The following is a 23,552-nucleotide window of genomic DNA, read 5'->3' on the forward strand; positions in this document are numbered from 1 at the left end:
ACACGGCAAAGTACCGTTTGAGTTAAGCGAATGGTGACCCCGACGTGTTTGTAAATATTTCTCATTTTTGAGGAGTCCTTAAATCAAAGCAATGGAAATGGTATGTTGACATGGAAGGGTCTCTTTTCTCCTCTTCTACAATTAACAACCTTACTACCGACTGCTTTTCATTCTTTTATATGGAAGGATGCAGACACGGGGAAAAGTGTTTTGGTCCTGAAATGCAAATGCCCAAAGACAGACAAATTCTATTTGCAACAAGAAGATAGACAAAACTCTGTCAGAACTCCCTCCCTATACATCATTGTAGCACACAGTAAATTGATTGAAGCCACAAAAGGACATGGCAAAGTGTACTGGCTCCTGGGTCCTTTTTGAGCATCCTTCTTTGGGCATTTACTGAGGTGTGAAAGCCTTTGGTATCGGATCTCGGGTCTTCCCATCGATAACCCAAATTGAAAAAGAAGATAACTTTTGGTTTTTTCTTTATGATTTTGTGACTTTTGGGCGAGTTTTTATTTTCATTTTGGAATTTTTGTTCGGTTTCTTTTCAATAAGTTAAATTTAACATTAGAATTTAGTATTTGTGGAGACAGGGAATTACAATTAGTTAAGTTTAATGATTAGCATTTACGTTATAATTTATTTTAATATGCAATTAACTTTGGACAATGAGACAAAATTCATACGAATGGCCGAAAAATTTGTTGGTCGCCAAATTTCATACAGCCTGGACACATGCACACATACATTCACACAAACACAGACACAGATACATACACATACATACATACATACATATATGTATATTTATTTATATTAATTTAATATATGTAGGTGGTATAATTTTTCAAAAATGACTGTACAGATTTTTTCTATTAGCCGCATCTAAAAAGTTAGTTAACAAAAGTTTCCGTATAAATAAGGGGAATTTTTTATTTAATATTTACAAAACAATATCTAAGGGGATTGTACATTTTATTTATATATATCTGTGTATATACAATATATATACTCGTTAGTATATAAGGTTATATACAGAATCTTAAAAATCTGAAACAACTTATCGAAAAGTTGATAGATTTCCCATTTTCAATTGGACTAACTCTGCCTATAGTTCCATTTCTTCATCTCTTGACTTATGCCACTTCCAGGTCAGAGGATTCATCCGCATCACTATAACCATTTGGATCACTTTTAATGTGAATTAGCTGTGTGGCATAGCATTTTGTCGACGAACTGCCCGTGGAAGAGCCATTGTTGGATCCATTGTTGTTGGTGCTACTGCTATTGTTGTTGTTGTTGTTGTTGGTGGTGGCGGTGGTACCAGATGTGGTGCTGGTGGTATTGGTGGTACTGCCGCATTGTTCTTCCTGAAGCTTACGCAGCCTCTCCTGCTCTTCGCGTTTCTGTTTACGCCATTTGGCACGACGATTCTTAAACCAAACCTAGAAAAGACGAAAAAAAAAAAACGGCTGAGTTTAGATTTGGTTTTACTTTTAGCCTAGGTTACTTTTGATTCTATGGCTTCAAAAACACTTTCATCCGTTTTTCAAATTATGTTTTGCCACCACACCTCCCCCCGACACCACGCGGCCCACTCGCCCCACAGGATGGTAAATATTTAAAGTAATTTTTTCCTTCTCCCCCATGGAATAACATTTTTTTTTGTATGGCTGCATTCAGCCATCGCCGTAAACTCGGCGTTTATCTTTGGTCAAAATGTTGAAGAGAGTTGCCTAGGCAATCCCTTACCCAGAAACTTTTCATCTCATTTTTTGTTTTGTGTGCTTAATTAGCTGACTTATTGTAATTGTAATTAATTATGAGAGCGAAAGCAAAGAGGAAGCGCCAAAAATATAAAAAATAACAGGAAGGAGGACAAAATGGCACACAATGAAACTGTTTTTTAACAGGGTATATAGAGTATATTAGTTTTCATCTCAACTTTCAATGCAGCGGTGGAAAAAGGACAATTTAATCACTTAAAGTATCCTTAAGCCGTTTCCGAATCATACAAAGTTGTTGATTTGAATGGAATCCATCTATAAAATCTATTCCAGATCCAAAACTTTTTATTTCATTGTACAAATAGAAATCGAGTTAGAAAACAATGTTGAAAACTAAGTTTCTTAAACCTTTTGTAGCGTAAAAAATGAATTGTACTTATTTATCCTTCAACCAAAATTATTCCCCATTTTCTGTCGGGCTTTTTAATTATGTAGGCTTTGGCCACACCCCTTCAAAAATGGTTACCCAAACCAGCCTATCGTGTTACCCTTATACACCTCACACTACTTAGGTTAATTAAAACAAAAGGCGCCTGTCAAGTGACTCTTTTTTTTTTTTTTTTGGGGGGGGGGTTAAACGTGATTTGGGAAATGGCAAAGGGAAATTGGAATCACAGAGAGTATGACAATGGGAACGTTGGGTAATCACCCTCCTGGGCAGCATATATCTTGTCATTCCCTGGGCCCAAATCTCTTACTAGGGGTGGAGCCAAGTCAATAACAGCCATTTCCTGTCTCCCTTACTCTTTCCAACTAATTCTCTGACAGTGTATCTCTCTCAGTATCTCTGCGTCTCTATGTTTGTCCAATCCCAATGCAGTGCTGAACATTTTTGCAACCCTTGTTTGTTATGATTTTCATAAAATAAATACTAGGTACATACATAGGTCGGAATGGATACTATAACAATTTTGTAATAATAAAGAAAGCAAAGGGCAAAAAGTTTAATTAGAACATTTTGCCAACTTTTTGGCTCTCAAAACTGTTATCAAAACCCAAAATGAAAACTCAACTCAACTCTCTACTAACATTTCGAAATGTTTATGCAGCAAATCGACTGAATTTGTTGAAATAACAAACGAGCACAGAGCGTGAGGGAGGGAGACAGAGAGAGAGAGAGAAAGAGAGAGACGAAAATGCTGGGGTCTCTGTGCGTCGGGGTCACCAGCAATGACATTGGATGGAAAGCGCTTAGTGGAAGGAGGCGAAGAAGAGAAATGCGCTAAACTTATAAGCAAGAAGCAGATATTCCCCTTCAGCTCCTTTTGAGCTCATTTAAGTTTATATAAATTTGTGTAAATTTCTACAGCTGAATATTCTGGCTTATTTGCTTAGGATGATGTATATAAGAATGATGATAATGACGATGAAAGCGGAGATGATGAAGACAAATAAAAATGGCGCCGCCTTGGCAACCTTTGAAGCAAATTTTGCGGAACTGTGGAACTCTGACTGTGAGTCCGTTGGCAACGTATTGTTTTTTGATGTCCTTGCGCCTGAATGCAGATGTCACTTTGGATGCTGCAATAAAATTCATTTTGAGCTGGACGAGAATTTGATTGCGGAATTTGTAGAATTATATTTAAACATGTCAAGAATAATTCATTCAATATTATTTGAAATGCAGCAATCGTGTGCAGTCCTTTGAAGGATGCAGGAGTAAAGGGATTTAACTGGTACTTGAAATATATTTTTTTGGGATAAGGCCGAAGAGTGTCCTTTAGTCCTTTTGCTCCGAATAAAAGTGGAAGTTTATTCTTCATGTTTGTTGAAATCGGATGAGCTTTGAAAAATTATGATTTATATGGGCTTTTGAAACCTAGTTGATATAAAAGATACATTTACTATACGAAAATGTAGTTTAAAGTGAAAAGAAATGCCTATTAATCGATGATTTTCCCTTTAAGCCAGTCAATATTTCCAGTTATTTGCGACACCTGTGAACTACAGGTTTAATTAGTGCCCGTCGCATGGGTTAACCCATGACTTGGGACCTTTGCCTAGTAAACGTACGCACCAATTTTCACGGCTGCGCGATTTTAATCCAACATCACGAGGAAAATGTCGACACGAAAAACCGAAACAAAACGAACGAAAATTTCACAGCCGGCGGCTTCACCTCAGCGCTGTTTGTATGTACCTTGGTCTTGGTTCCATAGTAGAGAGTGACGTTGACATCCAACGACAAAGTTTCCAACCGACTTGTGTTGCCAATTTTCACTAATTAGAGAGAGAGAGAGAGAAAGAAACGACTACGTACGAACATATAGGCAAAACAGAAGACAAACAAAAAAAATTACCAGCCGCCATTTTGAAAGACTGGCCCCAGGGGGATCCCCTTCTCAATGTTGCGTATTGTTGGCTTTTCTGCCGGTAAAAATGTTCTCTCTCTCTTTCGCTAGCCTGAGTTTTGGAAAAACATGAAAATTAGACACACACACACACACAGACACGGAGACATCCAGAGAGATAGAGAGAAGGACCAGAAGAGAGTGCGAGGAACAGATGAACAGCAGGTGCAGCGATTAACGAAGCGCAAAGTTATCATAGCAATGCAACTCCCAAAAAATAGCAACTACAACACGCACAATATTCGTATAATTTTGCGAACAATTTTACGGTGGATTGCACCACATTTTTTGGTGTAATCGCAGTTAACTTTTGGGTCAGCATTTGGCCAAAGCAAACACAGCCACGCCCACAAATACGTAGATGAACCATCCAGATCAGCCACCTCTCGACGTTCCGGGTTGGCATTTTTGTGTCTGGCCTTTAGGTCCAGTTGGACGACCATAAAGCGCTTTTGTAGTTAATTAAAAATCAACTGCCTTTGGTCTGTTTGTTCAATGGATTTCATGCACACGTTTTCAATGTTCCCGGTGGTTCCCATCTCAATTCCACCCAACTTTCATCCGACACACCCTCCGACCCCCGCATGAAAACCTTTTACTTTCGTTGCAGTTTTCTGGGCAGGATTTTCGGGCCGTATCAGCGATTTATGCGCTTTTGGTTGGAAAAATCACTACGGAAATATTTGGCCTTCAAGGCGCCACCAACAACCACTCATCTTTTTTTCCCAGATTTCAGCCCAATCCCGGCATATTTCATTGATACACAGGTCTATACATATATGTATATATAGACCTCTTCTCACCAATATCCTCGGTTATCCTCGCAGTGTTTATTTAATTTCGCCAAAAAATTGTACCAACTTGCGATTTTTCCGTGTGAGCGAGGCGACGCGTCGAAAACGCGGTAAAAAATTGTGCCTGCGGATATTGCAGATTTTAAATGGATGGTAAGCTTCGAGTGGGTTAAAGGGAGTGTTTGGGTGGGGGGCTTGTACTATATTGTACATACATATGGGTTCCCTATATACATATAGAGTTTTCGTTCCGTTTGGTTTGGTTTTTGCATGTTGGCCGTAGAAATTACGGGATTAGCCAAAAGCGCGTGGCGCCGCAAAACCTGTGCGTTTTTTTTGCTGATTTTTGCCCCGTCGCTTGTTTTGATGGTCTTTTTCATGGATTCTTGACAAGATTAGGGTTCAATGCGTTTCATTTTGGTTAACATTTTAATTAAAATATGAAAATTTAATTAGTGTGGAATCTATAAAACGATTTTCATACCCGTTAGACAAAAACTAAATGGGTATATTATATTACTGACCCCCTGTGTGTGTTCTTGATTAAATCCTAGGCCACGAATATTATTTAAAGAGACAAATTTCTTTAAATTTTCAGATGTATCAGCGATCTGAAGAATTAAATCAAAAAGGAATATTCCATTTCAAGAAATTGTCCATCATTTAAAAATCTGTCGCTCTTCAAGGTCCTTTAGGACTTAGACCTTTGTTTTTAATCTTTGATGGAAATGTTTTTTCTTTTATCAAATTGTTACCTTGTGTTAATTATAGGGAAATTTTTAGTAATTACTAAACCAAACTGACTAATAAGTATTTTGTGGTCGGAGATACAAAATTTTAAATTTTTTTTGCTGTCAAAGCCAAAGGCCATTTAAACTTTTTTTTTTCTTTTTAGATTTTATGGATTAAAACTGTTGCATAGGTAATTAAGCCAGAAATGCACACATGCAAGTATGTGTGGGGGTGTGTGTGGGGTGTGTGTTGACATAATTAAGCTGACTAAATCACAAATTCATTGGCCGCGCCCACATTTTTTTATTATTATACTTTGACCGCAAAACACTAGAGTTTTGTGTGTTGTTTTAATAACTTAAGCTCATCAAAATTATGAAAATTATGAAAATAAATAACTAAATCAAAAACACACACACATACATGCACAGACACAAACACAAAACTAAAATTTATCTAACAATAAATGAAATGAGTAAGCGAGATGGCTAAAGCATTTTAGAATGAGTAAGAGGAGGAAATGGAATTAAGTTTAAATAATTTTCTTCATTACAACTATGATACAAAATAAAAAAAAAAAAAATTCAGGATAGTCCTCCAAAAAGTAAAGATAACCTTCAAAAGAATGAGAATAATCCGACACACAATCGAAAGTTGAATAAGATTTCTAAAGTAAATAAAATAAATACTTAAATAAGTCGCTTAATTTGAAAGTGCAAAAATTTATAAGTAGAAGCCATCGATATATACAATCTGTGTGGGATTGGGATTTATGGATACGGACATTGAGCACCATGGCGACGCATATTGGTCAATTTGTATTAGTATGCAAACACATACATACATGCCGAATACCTTTCTAACAGAGGAGCGAGTGAGATGGCTATGCTAATTCCTTGTTAGAGATGAGCACGTGACAAAGTGGCAAGTAAATGTTATCTCTAAATGGCTGAACAAGCGGTAAAATGCGGGAAATACTTGTTTCCTTATGTGTGTGTATGAATTTTTAATCCTTAAGAATTTTAGGACTATTCCCCAAAGATACAAATGCAAATTCTTTGGGGTTTTAAGTTACATTTTTATATATTTTTATTTTCTGTTTTCAACTAATCGCTGGCACGTTTTTTTTCTTCGCTTGTTTCTTTTAATCATGAGCTTGGCGACCTTTTAACAGCTTAGTCCTGTACCTGTTTCCTCCTGTTATCCCCACCTACACCATCCGTTCCATCATCTCATACGCCATGCCCACACCTCTCTCAATCTGTGTGTGTGTGTGTGTGTGTGTGTGTAAATTTATTCAGCTTCGAGGGCAATTTTCTCTCTTTTTGCCCATAATATTTGTCTATGGTTACACGCTTCGACAGCCAAAACTGTAAAGCAAACATGGAAAGGACAAAGCTCTTTCGGTCTTCATTCACTCCACCTTATCCATTTACCTTATCCCCGCCCCCACCACTCTCCGCACCCGGGCAGTGTTTTTGCCCTAAGGCCCTAAACGCACTTTGCGGGCCGCAAAAATTCCCGCGAGAGTTCAGTGTTCAGGAATACCACGGGGCGACCGTTGTAACACATTGTTAAGCGAAATTTTACAGTTCTCTTCTCAAGTGTTTGAATAATGGAAAATTATGAAAAATATAACAACATCAGTGAGATAATGTCAGTGAGAGGGAGTGGGTGGTGGATGGTGGGTGGTGAAATGTGAGTGGTTCGTGTGAGATTTTGTGGGCAGAAAAGTGGCAAAGTGTGTGCCCGATGCGAATTGAGGGGGGTGGCTTGGGGTGGTGGTGAATTATGCTCCCCCCGCAGTTGCTGTTATTGTTCTTGTTGTTGGTGCCCTGTGGCTACTCACAATGTTGTTGCTACTGAAATTAACGAAAATCTGCTGATTCCAGCTCATTGCCATTTTAATTTCATTTTCACAAATTTTACAGACAACTAAATAAACAATAAAATAAAGTGCCCAGTTCGGGCAGGGTATGAACTTTATGCCGGAAAACAGTTTTCAAGTTGAGAATGGTAAATGGGTTAAGCTCTAGAATCATTATTGAAAAACCGATATTTCATGTTGTTCTTGTGGGTTGAAGGACTTGTGTTACCCCCGTTATCCCTAAACATAATAACAAATATTTAGTTAATTGCCACGCAGGTGGGCTCGATCTCATCCTCCATGAGCCACTTCAACTCAACCACTCAATTGTGCAACTTCAAAAGAGGCGCAAAAAAAGAAGGGAAAAATCCGAATAGATACAGGATCAACCTCACAAAAGCATTGCTCACGATGGTGACAAGCCCCTTTTTCCTTCACCGCACATTGTCCTGATCATAATGATCAGATATATGTAAAGAGTAAGAGAGAGAGAGAGAGAGAGAGATAGAGTGCGAGAAAGACAAGAGCTAGAGAGATCACACACATTGCCCATGAGTGGGCACATTCTTTATCTTCTTCTTTTACTTGTGACCCTTTCCAATCTAAATATTTGTAATGAGTGCGAAAGAGACAATGCTTTATTATGGCATGCCCGATGATTACTAATTTCTTGGCGACGACGGGGATCCAAAGATAAATATTTGCCCTGTGCTTGAAGCATTTTCTGATTTGTTGATGTTGATTCGGGATTGGGCTAAAGCTGGTAGCTGCTAGTAGGCTACACGATCATGATGATGATGATGATGATCAGAAGACGAGCCTCAATCACTTGAGATGCGGGATTAGGCGTATTTGACTTGCACGCACCGACGAACAATCGAGTGAGAAACGAAGTGAATTGAAAATCGAAATTGGAATTGGTTTGTTTGGTTTTATCTTGGCCTGACTCCGCGTGTGAGTGTGTGTGTGTGTGTGTGTGTGTGAGGCTACTGTTTTACCCACATAACCCGAAGACGACCACAGTGAGTGAGACAACAAAGACAGACAGTGGACAGACGGACCACTCTAGTGTCTAAATAAAAATAATAATTGTAAATGATGAAGTCAAAATAAGCAGATAAATGTTTCTTACTGATGATGAAAATGTTGAAATGGGCAGAAAGCAAATGTAAATTGGAGCATAAGCAAAACTTGAAGAAATGTGTGAAAATTCATAAGAATTGAAATTCAATTGATGGGGAAATAGACCCGTACAAAGGAAGAACGTAAAATGTTTTATTCCTTGTTAAAGTCGCAGGACGATTGTCTAACCTGCAGTTCGAAGGATTGTGAAAAGGCATAACCAATTTACCATAAATTTAGTCCTAAACGAAACTTGATAGTCGTTTTTGTTTTTCTGTTTCCCAATTGCCTCTAATCTCTTGCTGTCTTGATTCAATACATCTTTCGATCTCCCTCTTGTCCCCTCTATGGCTCTCTCTCTCGCTCTTTCTCTTTTTCGGATTGACTACTCAGTGTTTGTTGTGTCGTCGTAGGCCTTTTGTTATTTACTTCTGTTGTCTTAGGCAAGATTTTTAATAATTATTGCCACTTATGGTTTGGTTTTCAGCTTCCACAATTTACGTTTACGTTTCCATTCCGTAGCTCCATCTCGCTCATACTTAGCTTGGGCGTTTTCTCAAGTGGCAACACTTGGCATGCAAAAATGCTAAACAGTAGCAGAGAGATTTTTGTTTTGTGGTAAGCGAACGTCAGGCAAATGGAAGTGAAGTTGGGACTGAAGTTGATTATGCTGCTTAAGTCAATGACAAAGCCAGGCAGGCAACAAGAAGAAGTTGAAGAAAAAGATGATGACTGGGCACAAGATTTTCGGTTTTTGGTTTTTCGTCAGAGACAAGCTTTGACGACGACTACGACGTATTTTGTAGTTGTATGTTAATTAGGCCCACAACCAACAACCAGCCAGTCAACACACACAGTCAATACAGTGAGACAGCAACTTTTTCTTCTCATAGAGTTGAAAAACTCAAAATTTGTGTATTCCCCAATTAGTTGTAGCGTGAAGGGGTTGGAGATTTGGGTGGGGGTTGTAGGGTTGGGGGACCCAGCCGTATATGTAGATTAAGATTTCCTTTCTAACCTGTGACCTGTGCGTTCTAATCCGCTTAGAAGTTACAAGTCCCAGCGGCGGTTTAATTTGTCGCCTATAATTAAATGAAATGTATATATTTTCGGAAGGATGGGGGCAATGGCGTCAAATTGTCCTAAGGGGCTCATTATCCTGATGGGTTATAATAAGGTAGTTGTTAAGTTGTTCTAAGCTCAACTCTAAACAGAGTCTCTACGCAGCATTCAGACCACCCTTACCTACCTACCTACAAGCAAATGTCAACATTGCCTCGCACTTGTCGAGTTTCCTTTAGATCAAATGGAGGAAGGGTGAGATAGAAAGAGAGAGAGGTAGGATGAAGGAAGGAAGGGATTGTAGATTACACATTGACCGGTTAGCATATTGTGCCACCAAAGTGACAACAACAAGCGATGGTAATCTCCCTTATCAAAGACGCCTTCGCTCTCTCTGTTTGACGTTCATCATCCCGCGCCATCAATAAAAATTGCTTACAAATTAAATTTGTCAACTTTTTGTCGTCAAATATATTTGTTTGTTTGTTTGCTTGTTGTTGGGTTTCCTTACTCACTAACACTAATGGACTTTGAATCACAAATTTTTCGTTTACTGAGGACCAGATTTGCCTTAATGTGGTGAGGATGGTTCATAAAAGGGGAGGGTTTTTTGTGTTCTAAGTACACCCCGGGGTTAGGCTTTGCCAGAGAGAGAGAGAGAGAGACAGCCAGACAGAGGCTAAGGGAGCGTACGAGATTCAGGGAATCTTATTTACATTGGCAATGATACGGCATAACCTCAAACTTTGGTCCCATTACTCAAATTAAGTGAAGTGATTCATTGGACCATTGTTTTCCTTTTCGTCAGAAGGAAGCCCGGCAAATGTTAAACGCTGACAACTAAATAAACAGCAAGAAATTCACAAGAGAAAACGGAGAAGGGAGGGGAAAATTGATGTACTATATGTAACTGCATACAGATTGCGATGCAGATGGTTCTGGATTGGTTTTGGATTCATGTTTTCAGTCCTGCTTATGGGGGTGAAGAAGCACTCAATTGGTTTCACGCTGGGTATTAAAACGAGCGTGAAATTAACCCGAGACCCAAGACCACCAAAAGCAAATTGTTATCTCTATGAAAATTGGAGTGGGAGTTGGAGTTGGAGTTTTCAACTTACCTCGACTCTTTCCTCTTTGAGATCGACCTTGAGAGCTAATTGCTCTCGTAGTACTACATCGGGATAATGAGTTTTATCGAATGTGGCTTCCAGTTGCTCCAATTGCTCCTCCGTGAAGATGGTGCGATGACGACGTTTACGTTTCGGCGGAGGTCCGTGACCCAAATGACTCAAATGATGCTGGCCATGATGACCCAAATGATGGCTGGGATGATGTGGATGGTGGGAGTGATGCGGATGATGGGAGTGAAGACCAGCGGCAGCAGCCACCGCAGCATGACCACTGGCGTGTGCCTGCATTTGCGCAGCGGCCACATGGGCAACCGCAGCCGCATGCATATAGTTTGGATAAAAGTTGGGATATGCCACTGTCAAGAGAAAGAGAGGGGAAGAGATTTTCATATATATTATACAATCATAGCTCATCCTTATTTATGCCATGGAATGATTTTAAGTGAGGCGAAGTGAGGCTGGATGGGGCGGTGGTGGTGGTGGAGGGCTCAAAAATCCTTAAAAATGCGCATAACAAAGAAGCAAAAAACAGCCGCCATGTGGCTTCCGTTTCCGGTTGCAAAAAGAAGCAGAGAAACACACACAGTTTTTAATATTCATGGGTATGAGAACTCAACTCAACTCATCTCCAGCTCGTCCCGAGGCCTTTGAATTTCAAGCAAGAGAGAAAGTCTACGCTCGAATCAACATAATTCCACCACCCCCCATTTCGAGTTCCAATGTTAATGCAAATCCTCTCACCGACAACAAAATCAAATGGAGAAAAAAGCGAAATCATCTTTTACGGTTCATTGCCTAATTATGAATAATGCCCTTCAGGATTCGAGAGAGAAGTCCAAAAGCAACTTACCTAGGAAATCCGATGGTGAAGCTGCCGCAAAACCGCTGGCTGCTGCCGCCGCCAGGTGACCCAAATGATGCAGGCCGGGATGCTGTAGCATTGCTGGGACACGCTGCGGCCTTATGGGACTGGCGGCGGCACTGGAACTTGAATTTGAATTCGGTGAGGCAGGTGATTCGGTTTGGCGTTTCAAGTTAATGCTAATATTGTTGTTGTTGTTGTTATTGATGTTGTTGCTGTTGTTGTTGTTGTTATTGTGGTGACTGTTACTGGAGTGGGTGTTGCTATTATTGGATTGCAGAGTGGATGAGCAACCGGATGTAGCACCATTAGCTCCACGTGACCCAAGAATACTATCGATGGTAAAGAGCGAAGCAGCCGCTGCTGCTGCTGCTCCACTAGGAACATTTCTCGATGGACGCTCATCATCCAAAATGGTAACTCCCGACTGACTACCATCATCCGAGGATGGAGTTTGTGATTGGGATTGCTGATGATGTTGTTGCTGCTGCTGCAGCACCGATTGCAATCTCTGTCCCAGGTAGCCGCATTGCTGAGAATTGAGCAACATGGCTGTGGTTAAGTGATATGCCGCATTGCTAGTGCCCGGTGAACGGGAAATTTGACGCGTAGGTTGTTGCTGATCACTCCCAAGATCACTGGAGGAAGAGCATCGTTTCAGGCTGTAGCCTGTTGGCGGGGAATTTGTCTCGACCATGATGTGACCGGATGCCAGTGGCGCTGGTGCCAATGGGGGAGGTGTGGGCGGTGGCGAGGGACTCGGTGTGCTCACTACAGTGATCTTGAATTTGGTTTTTGTTGCTTTTGTGTCGCTCGGGCTGCCAGCAGCACCACAAGCCGACGGTGACGGGGTCCACAGTGAGGACAGAATTTTGATAGATTTAATAGACAAACTCACGGATCAAGATATTCACAACACGCGACACGTGAAGCGCGACGACTCTTTGCGTTGCTTTTTCCAAAAAGTAGCGGAGCAAAAGGTAAAACCCTTCTTGTCCGTTCAAAGTACGAAACGGTTTTGAAACGCAAATGCTTTGCTGCGCACGACAAGTTGCCTGCTGTGCCATGTCCAAACCAAAACGAGATTTTGCTCTCGCTCTTACTCTCTCTCTTTCTCCCTGTCTCTCTCGCATTAAGGCAGACATTTTAGCTGAGCATAGCCAATCGGCGAAGACCTAGACACGCCTTTGCCACAGCTCTCACTCACAGGCAAAGAGCGACAGAGAGAGAGAGCGCTCTGCTTTAGCAATACAACGGTTTATGGTGGTGGTGGGTTTAGTAGATAGCGAACGCCCCTCCATAAAGCTGGGAACATCTTCATTTATGTATGGTTTTGGACGGTTGCCAGGTTCGAAGCTTGAAAGATGGCGCTTGGAGATAAGGCTCCACTACTCTACTCCCCCTCTCATGCACACTACCTCTTTGCGGCACGCTCTCTCTTTCTCTCTCGCATGTGGGCACAGTCGATTTTGGCGCCCGTTTTTTTCCTCTTTTTGTTAACTGACAGTTATTTATACAGATAAAGTCATCACTGACAGTAGCCTCCAGGGGTGAGCGAGTGAAATGGAGAGACAGAGAGAAAGCAGAAAGACGGCTGTGCGAGTGAGCTGGCTATATATGTAATCTATCTTACTCGCACTTGAAAGGCAGTGGAGGCTGCGCTTCGCTGTATCTTAAGAAGATAATGACTAAATTAATGCTTTTATGTTTTTGGCAACACATAAACATCATTATGCGCTCAATCCTCGTAGCCGAACGCTATTTGTTAGCCTTCGGGTTTGGGTAAGGGAGGGGTATGGTTGGGTGGACGTATGTAGGTGGTATATAAGTATGTATAGTGGTTAAGGCAATGCCAGCTATCTTTCATATAAATCACGTGTATGTACATACATATGTATATGTATAATGTATAATGTAGAAAAGGGCAATGGTCGGCCTTTGTGCATTTTGGTAAAATATTTTAATCTAAAGTTTCCACATCAAATACGCTACGAGCTATAGTCGAAAAACAAAGGCTAAGCTTACTTCGAATGATAAATGCAAGTCTGTGCCAAACATCGTGTGTACGTACATGTGTAAGGCTAAACCGTATGAAGCGTAAAGCCATCACAATGTCAACTCTAACAATGAGAGGAGCTGGAGGAGATGTCAGGAGCTCTTGTATATGTAACCAACTGATTAAAGGTCACATGGAGCTGCACATGTGGATGTGGTGTTCGGTAAAAGGATGAAAGGATGACGAACGAACGACGAAATGTTGCCAATGCTTTTAGAAATTATTGAATAATTAAGCAGGCCAGAAGCAGTTTGGTCCAGCTTCCTCTGTCTTTCTTTCTCTCTCTCTCCCTTTACTCGGCTCTCCATCCATCTTCTTCACCCTGTGTATGTGCCATGTTTTCACTATTTGTCTTTGCACTGAACTTCTTATATGAAGGAACACGTCCCGACGGAAAACTCTCGACTAGTGCTCGTTAAGCTTAAAAGTTGCTCACAACGTCGGGGTCACCATACCACACCCGGGTTTTTATACCCTTGCAGAGGGTATTATAAAATTGGTCAGATGTTTGTAACGCACAGAAGGAGACGTTTCCGACCCCATAAAGTATATATATTCTTGATCAGCATGAGAAGCTAAGTCGATATAGCCATGTCCGTCTGTCCGTCTGTCCGTCTGTCCGTCTGTCCGTCTGTCCGTCTGTCCGTCTGTCCGTCTGTCCGTCGGTGCGTACGCGTTTTACTCAGCCATCTTAAGAGCTATCGGGATGAAATTTTTTTTGGGAGCTTTTTTTTACCCGGGTGAGATAAAGTATGAAAATCTTTGGGATCGGACTACTATATCATATAGCTCTGGAACAAAAATTTTTGCAAAAATTGGAGTATCCCCATGAAATTTACCAATATAATAGAATTTGATATAAAATCTCAGATCCCAAAATTTGACCCTGATCGGATAAATAGAACACAAGTTACAGTCTATATAAATCGGTTCAATCGCTGCCGGCAGCTCTGCTTGCTGCCTACTACGTCACCATCTGTTAACAGAGCACATGCATACACACACAGACGCAACGCTACATAAACTGTATGTGTATGCGTGCGTTGCTTTGCTTAGGGAATGAGGGAAGAAGAAGAACAAATTGTACATAGTATGAAGAGTAAAATTGTTTTGTTTGTATATTAATGAATTGAGTTGCAGAAAAGAAATTTTGAACATGTGAAATTATTATTGTCAAGGACTGCAAGGGTATATAAACTTCGGCATAGCCGAATTTAACTTCTTTGATATTTTTTAATAAAACTTTTTCGTTTTGCTCTCGCTTCTTCTCGCTCTCTCTTTCTCTCGTTCTGTGTCGCTTACTCTGACCTGATTGCACTTTTTGTTTTAGTTGGTAGATTGAATTTTAAATAAAAAATTAAATTAACCTCTACTAAGTATTGTATTTGGCTACATTCTTCTTCCTCTTTTGACGTTTCTCCTTATGTTTTTTTTTTTTTTTGTTTTTTGCCGATTGCGCAGCGCGTGGAAAAAGTTCAATTGGCAAAGGACTGTGTAAACAGTGTGGTTGGTATAAAAGGTTTTTCTACTTTTCTTCGTTCGTCTACTTCTTCTTCATCGAAGATGATGATGATTTTTTATTTCGATTTCTGTTTTGCGAGCAAAAATGGAGCCCTCCGGCTACATTTCTTGTTGCAAAATTAGAAAAGTTTCTTTCGCCTTGGCTCTCATGACGTACATACATACAGATGGATGAATGTTTGTATGTATGTATGTAAGTACGTACACACGGCAGTGATTGCTTTTTCAGTTAGGGTTCCCGAGTGAGAGAGCTTTGGGTATTTGTCTTGTTAAAAATTTAAGCGAATTTTCCTCCCGCAGGAAGCCAAAATCAGTAACGAAAATCGGAAGCTAAACTAGACGGCGCTCCGTCGACGTCATCGCCTGTCGCTGACATTGATATGTTAATGAAACCCTGGTCAGAGGGCTTGCTAATCCCTGCCAAGCCAAAGCAACCCTCTCCGATCAGCATCATCTGGTCGGTCGTCACACCGGTTGCCATTGAATAGTCAATTAAAATTGTTAATCCAAATATCGTTTTATGCCCAAGGAAACTAATGCAAGGCAAGTTAACCATCTCTTTCCCTCCTGGGCAATATGAATGAACGTATACATAGCTCTCGTCGTCGTCGTCATCGTCATCGTCATCGTCGTCGTCGCATCAAGAGATCAGTGTTTTGGGATCAGAGTTTAATCTTGCGATATGCGTAAGCGTGCAAATTGCAGCGATTACCTCATGCAGCATGATTGAAATGACAGAAAAGGAGGGCAACCAACACGGCAGGGAGAGAAAAAGAGACAAAGAGAGAGGTATAGAGATCAGAGCAAGATGGCAGCAGCGCAGAACAAAAGGTGCAATAAAACCGAACGAACGTGCGCAGCACCCTACAAGGTAGGTCCATATAAATGGTCGGATGAATGAAGCGGGGCGTGAGGCAAATACGCAAAATGGTCGACAAGCGGGAATTGAGATCGGTTTAGGGAGAAAACTGAGAGTTCTGAGAGCTGAAAAGCAGAAGCTGGAAAACCAGCTGCTTGTTTGATTTGGGTTCTCTGTTTTGGGTTTCAGTACGCGTAAATAAGGCCACACTTTGGTCAATATATCATTATTTGAGTTTGGTTTTATGACATCCATTCAAATTCAAGTCCCCGCAGGTCTGATTTCCTTTTATGCATTTTTCGAATTTAAAAAAAATGTCCTATCTAAGTCTGTTCAGTGAGCGTATATACAGGATTCCATCCCATCAAATTGACCAACTCAACTTTTATCCATTTTATATTATTCTAAAATATGGAACTTATTACACAGATTTCATATGATAACAAAGCTGGGTATACTATATTTAGGTTACTCAAAGTGTGGGAATTTAAAGCAAATCTTTATTGAAATTATTATTACCATACCAATAAAATAATGAAAAGTTGCAATAGTCATTGTAATTGATTTGTTTATAGAAAATAAGCACGATGTACTTACCATAGTAAGTACCATACTTCGAAATTACGTATAACTTATAACAATTCTCATCTTAGCCATCTAAAGCCCTTAATTTAGTCCAAAGTGTCCTCTCAAGTTTTATTTAAATTTTTTAAAATTATGATTTATCTACTTTAACATAATAAAAATCTTATCAAGTTGTCTATTATACATAATTACAATGGGTAAAGGAATTTGTTATTTATGAAGTAACTTTATAAAATAATCAGAATCAACCATCGATGTCTGCGCCGAAGTTCAGATACCCTTGAATAAACTACTTTCAATAATTTCTTCTTTAGTTTCAATCTTTTCCTTTAACTGAGATATGTATATTTCAATTCTTTTAGCAGCTATGTGTGACATAGTGGACGGATCCGATGAATTGTTAAACTCCATCTTTATTAGCTTTATAATTGAGGGCGCACAAGCGGACATGGCTATATCGAATTGACTTCTAATGCTGATCAAGAACATATATTGTTTGTGGGATGCAACTAGTCTTCTTCTTAGATAAAAAGAACAAGCCTAAAAACGAATTTGATAAATTTCAAAAGAAGTCAAACACATAATATGCCTAAAAAGGAGCAGTGTGATGGGGTTATCCATTATAAGAATCTTCATCTTTGGATTTGCATCAGTAAGTCTTCAGAACGACAGATTTATTATGCAATTTCATGTATAAGGCTTATTTCCAAATTAATTGTCAATAGTTTTAGTTCTAGTTGTACTTTAGAAATCTAACATTATTCATAGTACCACGCAGGAGCTCGATTAAAGTAAAGACTCAAAGGATACAATGAACTGGAACTGGCAAAAATATTATTGTTTGAGTTGCTTTCGTTTTTGCCAAGATAAAGTTTAAATTTCGTTTTATTTGTTTAACATAAGCTCGATTTAATTAATTAATGAATTAATATTCATAAAGGTTCACTACCATCTCTCTCTCTCTTTCTCCTTCTGTCTCTTTCTCTGTGGGCTTTCTGTCATAATTTCGTGTGTTTATTCAACAAAGATGCGTAATTAAAAATTTAAATTATACTACCCCACAGGCGTCTCCAAATATTTGAACCGAAAAATTGGCCATGAAGGTGAGTCACTAAGGAATGAGTTTTTGGCCATGATTTCCTTTTTCAACTCAATTAATTAGCAAAGAAAAAGTGGGTTTTTTTTTTTTATTTGTTTTAACTCTTTCTTACTTTGACAGTATCTTAGATTCAGAATCAGCACCTTTGGACAAAGGAAGACAATGGAAGGAACCGTAAGAAGGGGGTAACCAAATCAAATAAATTTGGCAAACAAACAAATAGACAAATGGCAATGTAAAGGAGAAAGATTGTAGAAGATGATGAGGATGATGATGATGGATATGGAGCTCCTGCTGCTGCTGCTGCTGCTTCTTGGTGTGTGGCGTTTCGGTGTTTGTCTTCTCTTACCTTCGTTCGTTGTTACTCTTGTGAATCGATCTATATGTATACATATATATGTAGGATGGAACATGTGATGATAGAATGATCGTTTTATTTTCATCTCTCTTCTTATTATTGACATGATCCTGGTCGTTTTTCAATTGACCGTTCAAAACAGAGAAAAAAAAAAACAACTGAAAAAGAACGTTTTTGCAACAAGGCTCAGCCGGGATAAGCCATGTTGTTTGTATCGCAATAGAAAACGAAGAGAAAGAGAGAGCAAGAGCGAGAGAAAAAACAGAGTAGGCAAAACGTCGGGGTCACCATTCTTTTTTTTTTTTGCTTTCACACAATTTCTATTTTTTGTTCCGCTTTGTCTTTGTGGTGATTGCTGATGCGCATTTGATTGGTACGATCCGCCTTCGTGTCCATAGTGTGTGTTTAAGTCCTTGGAAAATCGTTTTCCCATTCTTATGTTTTGCTCTACCTTTTTTTAGTGTTCTCTTTGTTTCTTTCTTGTCTCTTTTTGGGCAATTTCCTCTAACTAATTGCGAGAAAAATCGTTTAAATCGTTAAGTTTTAGATGGCAGAGATAGTCAAAGGTTCAGCCAGTGACATTGGGAAGGGGTTTACGGAAGGAAGGAGGAAGGGTGACGGGAGGCGGGTGAGGGAGTGTGAAAAGTGCCCGATGGGCCACTTGAAAAATCTCGTTATCTGCTGTCAACGACAGGACCGCGCCTCGGTCTGGCCACTTGGCTGCCTTGTTGGGAAAACTGCCAGTCAGTCAGTTAGAGTGGCGTTGGAGTGCTTCGGCAGCTGCTTAACCAGATGAATGAAAACAGAAGCCCGCCTACTACTCACTAACCACCACCACAACTGTGTATAACCACCAAAAATCTAAGCAATAAACCATAGAAGGATCAGCAGCAGGCAGTCCTTTTGTTTTTCATTTTCCTCATTCCGTTTAGGGTTAGGCAGCAGGAGCTAGCAAAAATTTGTATAGAAATCTCAGGCACTCAGGTCGCGGGGATCGACAATTGTTTTCAAGATCAATTTGTAACTTAATTGAAATCCATTTAAAGTAATGAGAGTTACTAACTTGTCTACCCTTCGGGCCGTAAGCCCAGCTCTGCTTGGACTTCAACCTTTACCCCTACACCTACACCTTCATCTCTGGACTGTTACCCTTTTTGGCTCTATATCTCAATCCATATCCTTGCGCTTATCCCAGGCTCAAGAATTATAATCCCACACAGGATACAGGATATAGATTTACCTGAGTTTACCAGATCAATTTACAAGCCCTACCAATGCAAATTAATGCCTAATATAGCTCAAGTGGATCGGGTCGAGAAAAGGATTCTCCATTGAACTCCATTTTTACTTGATAAAAATCACCCCAAATACCAATGAATCGATAAATGTAAATTATTTCAGATACAATACTCTCTTTTTGCATTCTTTTTAGTTGTACATATATTAATTGTTAATCAGATGCCTAATTGGCACATAGGGTCGAAAGCATATCAGTCAGTCCAACCCCCAGTGGACCAAGGTTATACAAGGGGCGGTTAAAAGAGATCTGAATGTATAAAATTGGATCCAATGTCGAATATATGATGTAATATCTAATGTAAGTGTAATGTAATTGTAAGTGGCTCAGTCGAATAGGCAACTAAACAACGAGGATCCTGGCTCGAGTCCCAGGCTAGTGTATGGAAGTAGTTTTCGTCTAAGCCTAGGCTCTAGTTGCCAGGGCTCCTAAAATATAGTTAGGTTAATAATTTATAACTATATCCTATGCTGATAATAATAATAACGTACAAACTTCGAAGTCAAGACTAGCGACTTGGGTTTAGCCGCTTTACCCTTATCCGATTGCAATAATATTTGATGTTTGTCTAGATCTCGACATTTCTTCCACCAAGGTGGTATATACAGTTGTAAGCTCTGAAGTTCTTTTTTTCGCTTATATGTAGTTTTAATTCCCAACTACTTTTGGCGTTGAAGATATGGGATGGCCATTCAAACTCTGGATTCTTTAGCGAACTCTGCTGATGATAGAACCTGGTGGTTCTTCCAATAGGTAAACAGACATCCTGATTACTTTTTGCGCTGCGTAGGACTAAAAAACTTATAAATTGATAACATTTATTGACCTCAAGCTGACTAAAAATTAGTTTTGACTAAATTTAATATTTAACTTTTAGAGTTAAATAAAAAATAAATAGCGGTAGGATGTCATTACAGAAGTTGTTTGATACCCCAGTAAACGTGATCCCTTTTATTTCAACTTTTCGCAGAAATTTTTCAAGGATCTGATAATGTCAGTCGATGTTAAAACTTGAGTCTGGTAAGAAAACCACTTGAATTCAAGCGCTCCACTTTTTTGGCCAGGAAACCAGCTCGTATTTGGATTCATATTTTTAATATACAGTAGAATCCGGTTATGACGACGCGTCGCGACGCTCAAGGGGCCGACTATTTTCGTCGTTGTATCCGGAAAACGTACTAACCAGAGGTCCTTTCATATAAGTTTGTATTGGTACGAACCAATCACACATCGAACTTTGGTCGCTATAACCGGACGGACGTTTTAAGCGGAGTCGTCATAGCCAGATGAAACTGTACTTTAAAAGAAACGCTTAAATTAAAACTTTTGCAGGTTATGTATTATTTTTGATCAATGTAATGTAATTTGTGCATTCTTTCTGATCTTACAAGATTTCGAGAATAAATTCCAAGTGAAACTGATTATGAAAACATTTTAAGGAATTTGCTTCGTTCGTTTTCTTCTAAACTTCCGGTAAATGTAAATTGAAGTCGGATTTTTGGGAACATTTTTAACAGTTCAAAACTGTGTCAAGATATAAACAATTTGTTTAAATCTCACTCTACTTTTCTTACTTGCCTGTTTTATTAAAAATGTTCCTCTCCTGAATAGAGGACATCTTAGATCTATATAGTGAGATGCAATGTTTAGTTGTGGATTTAGTTCTAGTTCGGCACTCTCTTAGCCAGGCGTAGTAGGGGGAATTAAATTTTGTTTGTGACTCGAAACATGCGAAAAAAGAAAACGAAAATGTATCTCCCGGCCTCAAAAGTCGGCTTGCAAGTCCATTAAAAGGGAATAAGTGCGTGCAAATCCTGGCCGCTGGATATTTTGTATGTTATCAGAGAGAAATGGCTGTGGCGGGGGGAATGGGGGAGTGCGGAATATGTTATTTTATTGAAAATGAAACTTCTTTCTGCCCCACGCCGCCAATCCTACCCCAAAGTAGGTAAAGTAAACACACATGTATGCGAAGTGACTAAGGGAAAGAGCAAAAGATGAAAATAAGGATGAGAGACAGAGAGGGAGATAAACGATTGGGAGGACTTGCATTTGCGCGTGTGTCCTGCCAGTGCACCACATATCTTAAGTTGATCCTTTTTGTAAATCTTTAAATTGTTTTATGAGCATATTGGCCAAAAAGGTTTGTGTGTAGGTGTAAACCTAATTTTCCTTTATGTGGCTCTTGGTCGGCCTCTTGCCTGTCGCAGGCGAAAGGGACACCACGCATTGCACTCCTTTCACCACACCAAAGTGCACAGCAGGATGCTCGGCACTCACAAGTATTCAATTGTTGTTCCTGTCCACCCGCTTCCGCCTTTTGTTTGTTGTTGAGCCTCATTTAAATCATACCGCTGGCCAATTTGCATTCGCACTACAACTAAATTGATCCGCCCTAATCCCGAGTTTCGGTTCCACAGTTCAGTCGTCCGACCGATCGACCGAAAAGGTTATAAGCACATGGGATTTAAATTTACTACAAAAACACATGATGAAGATGTTGAAGTTATTGCCTCGGGCCCACGACTAGCAAATTGAAGTCACTTAAGTTGTTGGCAAAAAGGCGATCCCTTTTTGTGTTTCTAGTTGGTTGTCCACTTTCCATTTAGTAGACGTTTTATACGATTTTTGGTAATTTTTAAGGTGTAACATTTTTGGGTTTATTCTTTCACAGAAAATAATATCACTTTTTTATAAGGTTGAAATAAAAAGATGCAATTTGGCAGTGATAAACATAATATATCAATAAATAAAAATAAATATTTATGGAAACATCTTATTGGAGATTAGCCTCGCGTTGGCTTGAATGGAAGATTTGATTTACAAAAACTTACATAAATACGTTCACGGATATTTAAAACAACAAAAAAAACAGACTTTAATTTAATGTAATTTTGAAATTGCGCGGAAAAATATATGCAATTTTATTCCGCTAGAGGGTGCCAAATAGCTCATTTTGAGCAAACGAGTTAACATCCCGGCTCAAATTGAGTGCAATAATCGAAATATCGTAATTAATCGGGCACTGTTATTTAACAGTCCCATTCCTAACACGCTAATGAAGAAGAAAGGGAGTAGGCAAAATGAAGTCAAAACAAAATATAAAATGAAATGATAAACAAAGCCGACAAAGAGGACATGGGTAAAAAAAAGAATCGCCAACAACGGCGACCGCATCGCCGCCAAAGACGCAGGAAAAGTAAAGTTAAAGCCACAGAAAGGGTTTCACAGTCGCAACAGCTAACACAGTTAGAAATTTATGCCAGGCTACACAGTTGGCACCAACAACAAATGCTAAGGCTCTGCGGAGTTCGAGAAACTGAAGCAAAGGAGCACGAAGCACCTACAACCAATTGCCAAGATTATGTTTGGGAAAGTTCTTCAGAAGACGAAGACGAGGAGGAGACAAAAGAACCCGTTGACGAAAACTATTTGAAATTTTTAGAGATTACCATACGACATCAGGAGGAATTGAAACAAAAACGTGAACGCGATCGAACCGCTGCTACTGCCGATCCCACTGCTGACTTGACCACGACCACCGTTATTTAATATTAAGTCACCTAACATTAAGACGAAGTTTCGACAAGAAACTAAGCTTTGTTTCTGTTTTCGTGGGCGTTTTACCGTAAAATTCGTTTGAATTAGAAATAATAACTGTACATTTACTTCTAAGAACTGTTATTTTTGTTTTGCCTGGTTTTATTTTTTTCTGAATGAACAGGAAACGCACATTAACCTGACCAAGATTAATGTGATGTCATTTGTCTTGGTCCCAAAAGAACAAAAAGACCCCAAAAACAAAACCAAAAATGAATGAGGACGAGCCAAACAAAAGTTTTGGCGAAAATGTGTTACACTTTGTGGGGGCGTGTCGGCAGGACATTAGCCGAAACTTCAGACGAAAACCTAATTAAGATGTCTTTCTCGTTGGAGGAGATCGAGACCAGTTTGAGTCATAACGCAACTCTCTCTCTCTCTTTGTCTATATATTTCTGTCTTGGCCATGGCCGCGGGTGTCACGAGCGACCTTTCTAACTAACTTGTCTTGGCAAGCTATACACTAC

General features: G+C 39.6%; 2 protein-coding genes across 2 annotated transcripts; one reads left to right on the forward strand and one right to left on the reverse strand.

Annotated features, from left to right (window-relative positions):
• Positions 1–1,123: 1,123 nt before the first annotated feature.
• Positions 1,124–12,568, reverse strand: Gsc (Goosecoid). The gene is made up of 3 exons (XM_068285572.1): positions 11,699–12,568; positions 10,837–11,204; positions 1,124–1,448 (listed from the first exon to the last, which is right to left on the reverse strand). Exons 1-3 carry the CDS (start codon positions 12,405–12,407, stop codon positions 1,140–1,142), a joined length of 1,386 nt encoding a protein of 461 aa, XP_068141673.1. The 5' UTR covers positions 12,408–12,568; the 3' UTR covers positions 1,124–1,139.
• A 9,970-nt stretch (positions 12,569–22,538) lies between these two features.
• LOC137573585 (uncharacterized) lies at positions 22,539–23,163 on the forward strand. Its single transcript, XM_068285540.1, has one exon. It carries the CDS (start codon positions 22,597–22,599, stop codon positions 23,035–23,037), a length of 441 nt encoding a protein of 146 aa, XP_068141641.1. The 5' UTR covers positions 22,539–22,596; the 3' UTR covers positions 23,038–23,163.
• Positions 23,164–23,552: the final 389 nt, after the last annotated feature.

Source organism: Drosophila tropicalis, unplaced genomic scaffold, assembly GCF_018151085.1.
Source record: "Drosophila tropicalis isolate 14030-0801.00 unplaced genomic scaffold, ASM1815108v1 contig_413, whole genome shotgun sequence".
NCBI lineage: Eukaryota > Metazoa > Arthropoda > Insecta > Diptera > Drosophilidae > Drosophila > Drosophila tropicalis.

Excerpts from the sequence above, each read along its gene's own strand:
- Gsc (XM_068285572.1), bottom strand. The coding sequence starts at position 12,407 with ATGGTCGAGACAAATTCCCCGCCAACAGGCTACAGCCTGAAACGATGC. Across the intron at positions 11,205-11,698 it reads TTCACCATCGGATTTCCTAG|TGGCATATCCCAACTTTTAT; the intron begins GTAAGTTGCTTT and ends TTCTCTTGACAG. Across the intron at positions 1,449-10,836 it reads TCAAAGAGGAAAGAGTCGAG|GTTTGGTTTAAGAATCGTCG; the intron begins GTAAGTTGAAAA and ends CGTCTTTTCTAG.
- LOC137573585 (XM_068285540.1), top strand. The coding sequence starts at position 22,597 with ATGATAAACAAAGCCGACAAAGAGGACATGGGTAAAAAAAAGAATCGC.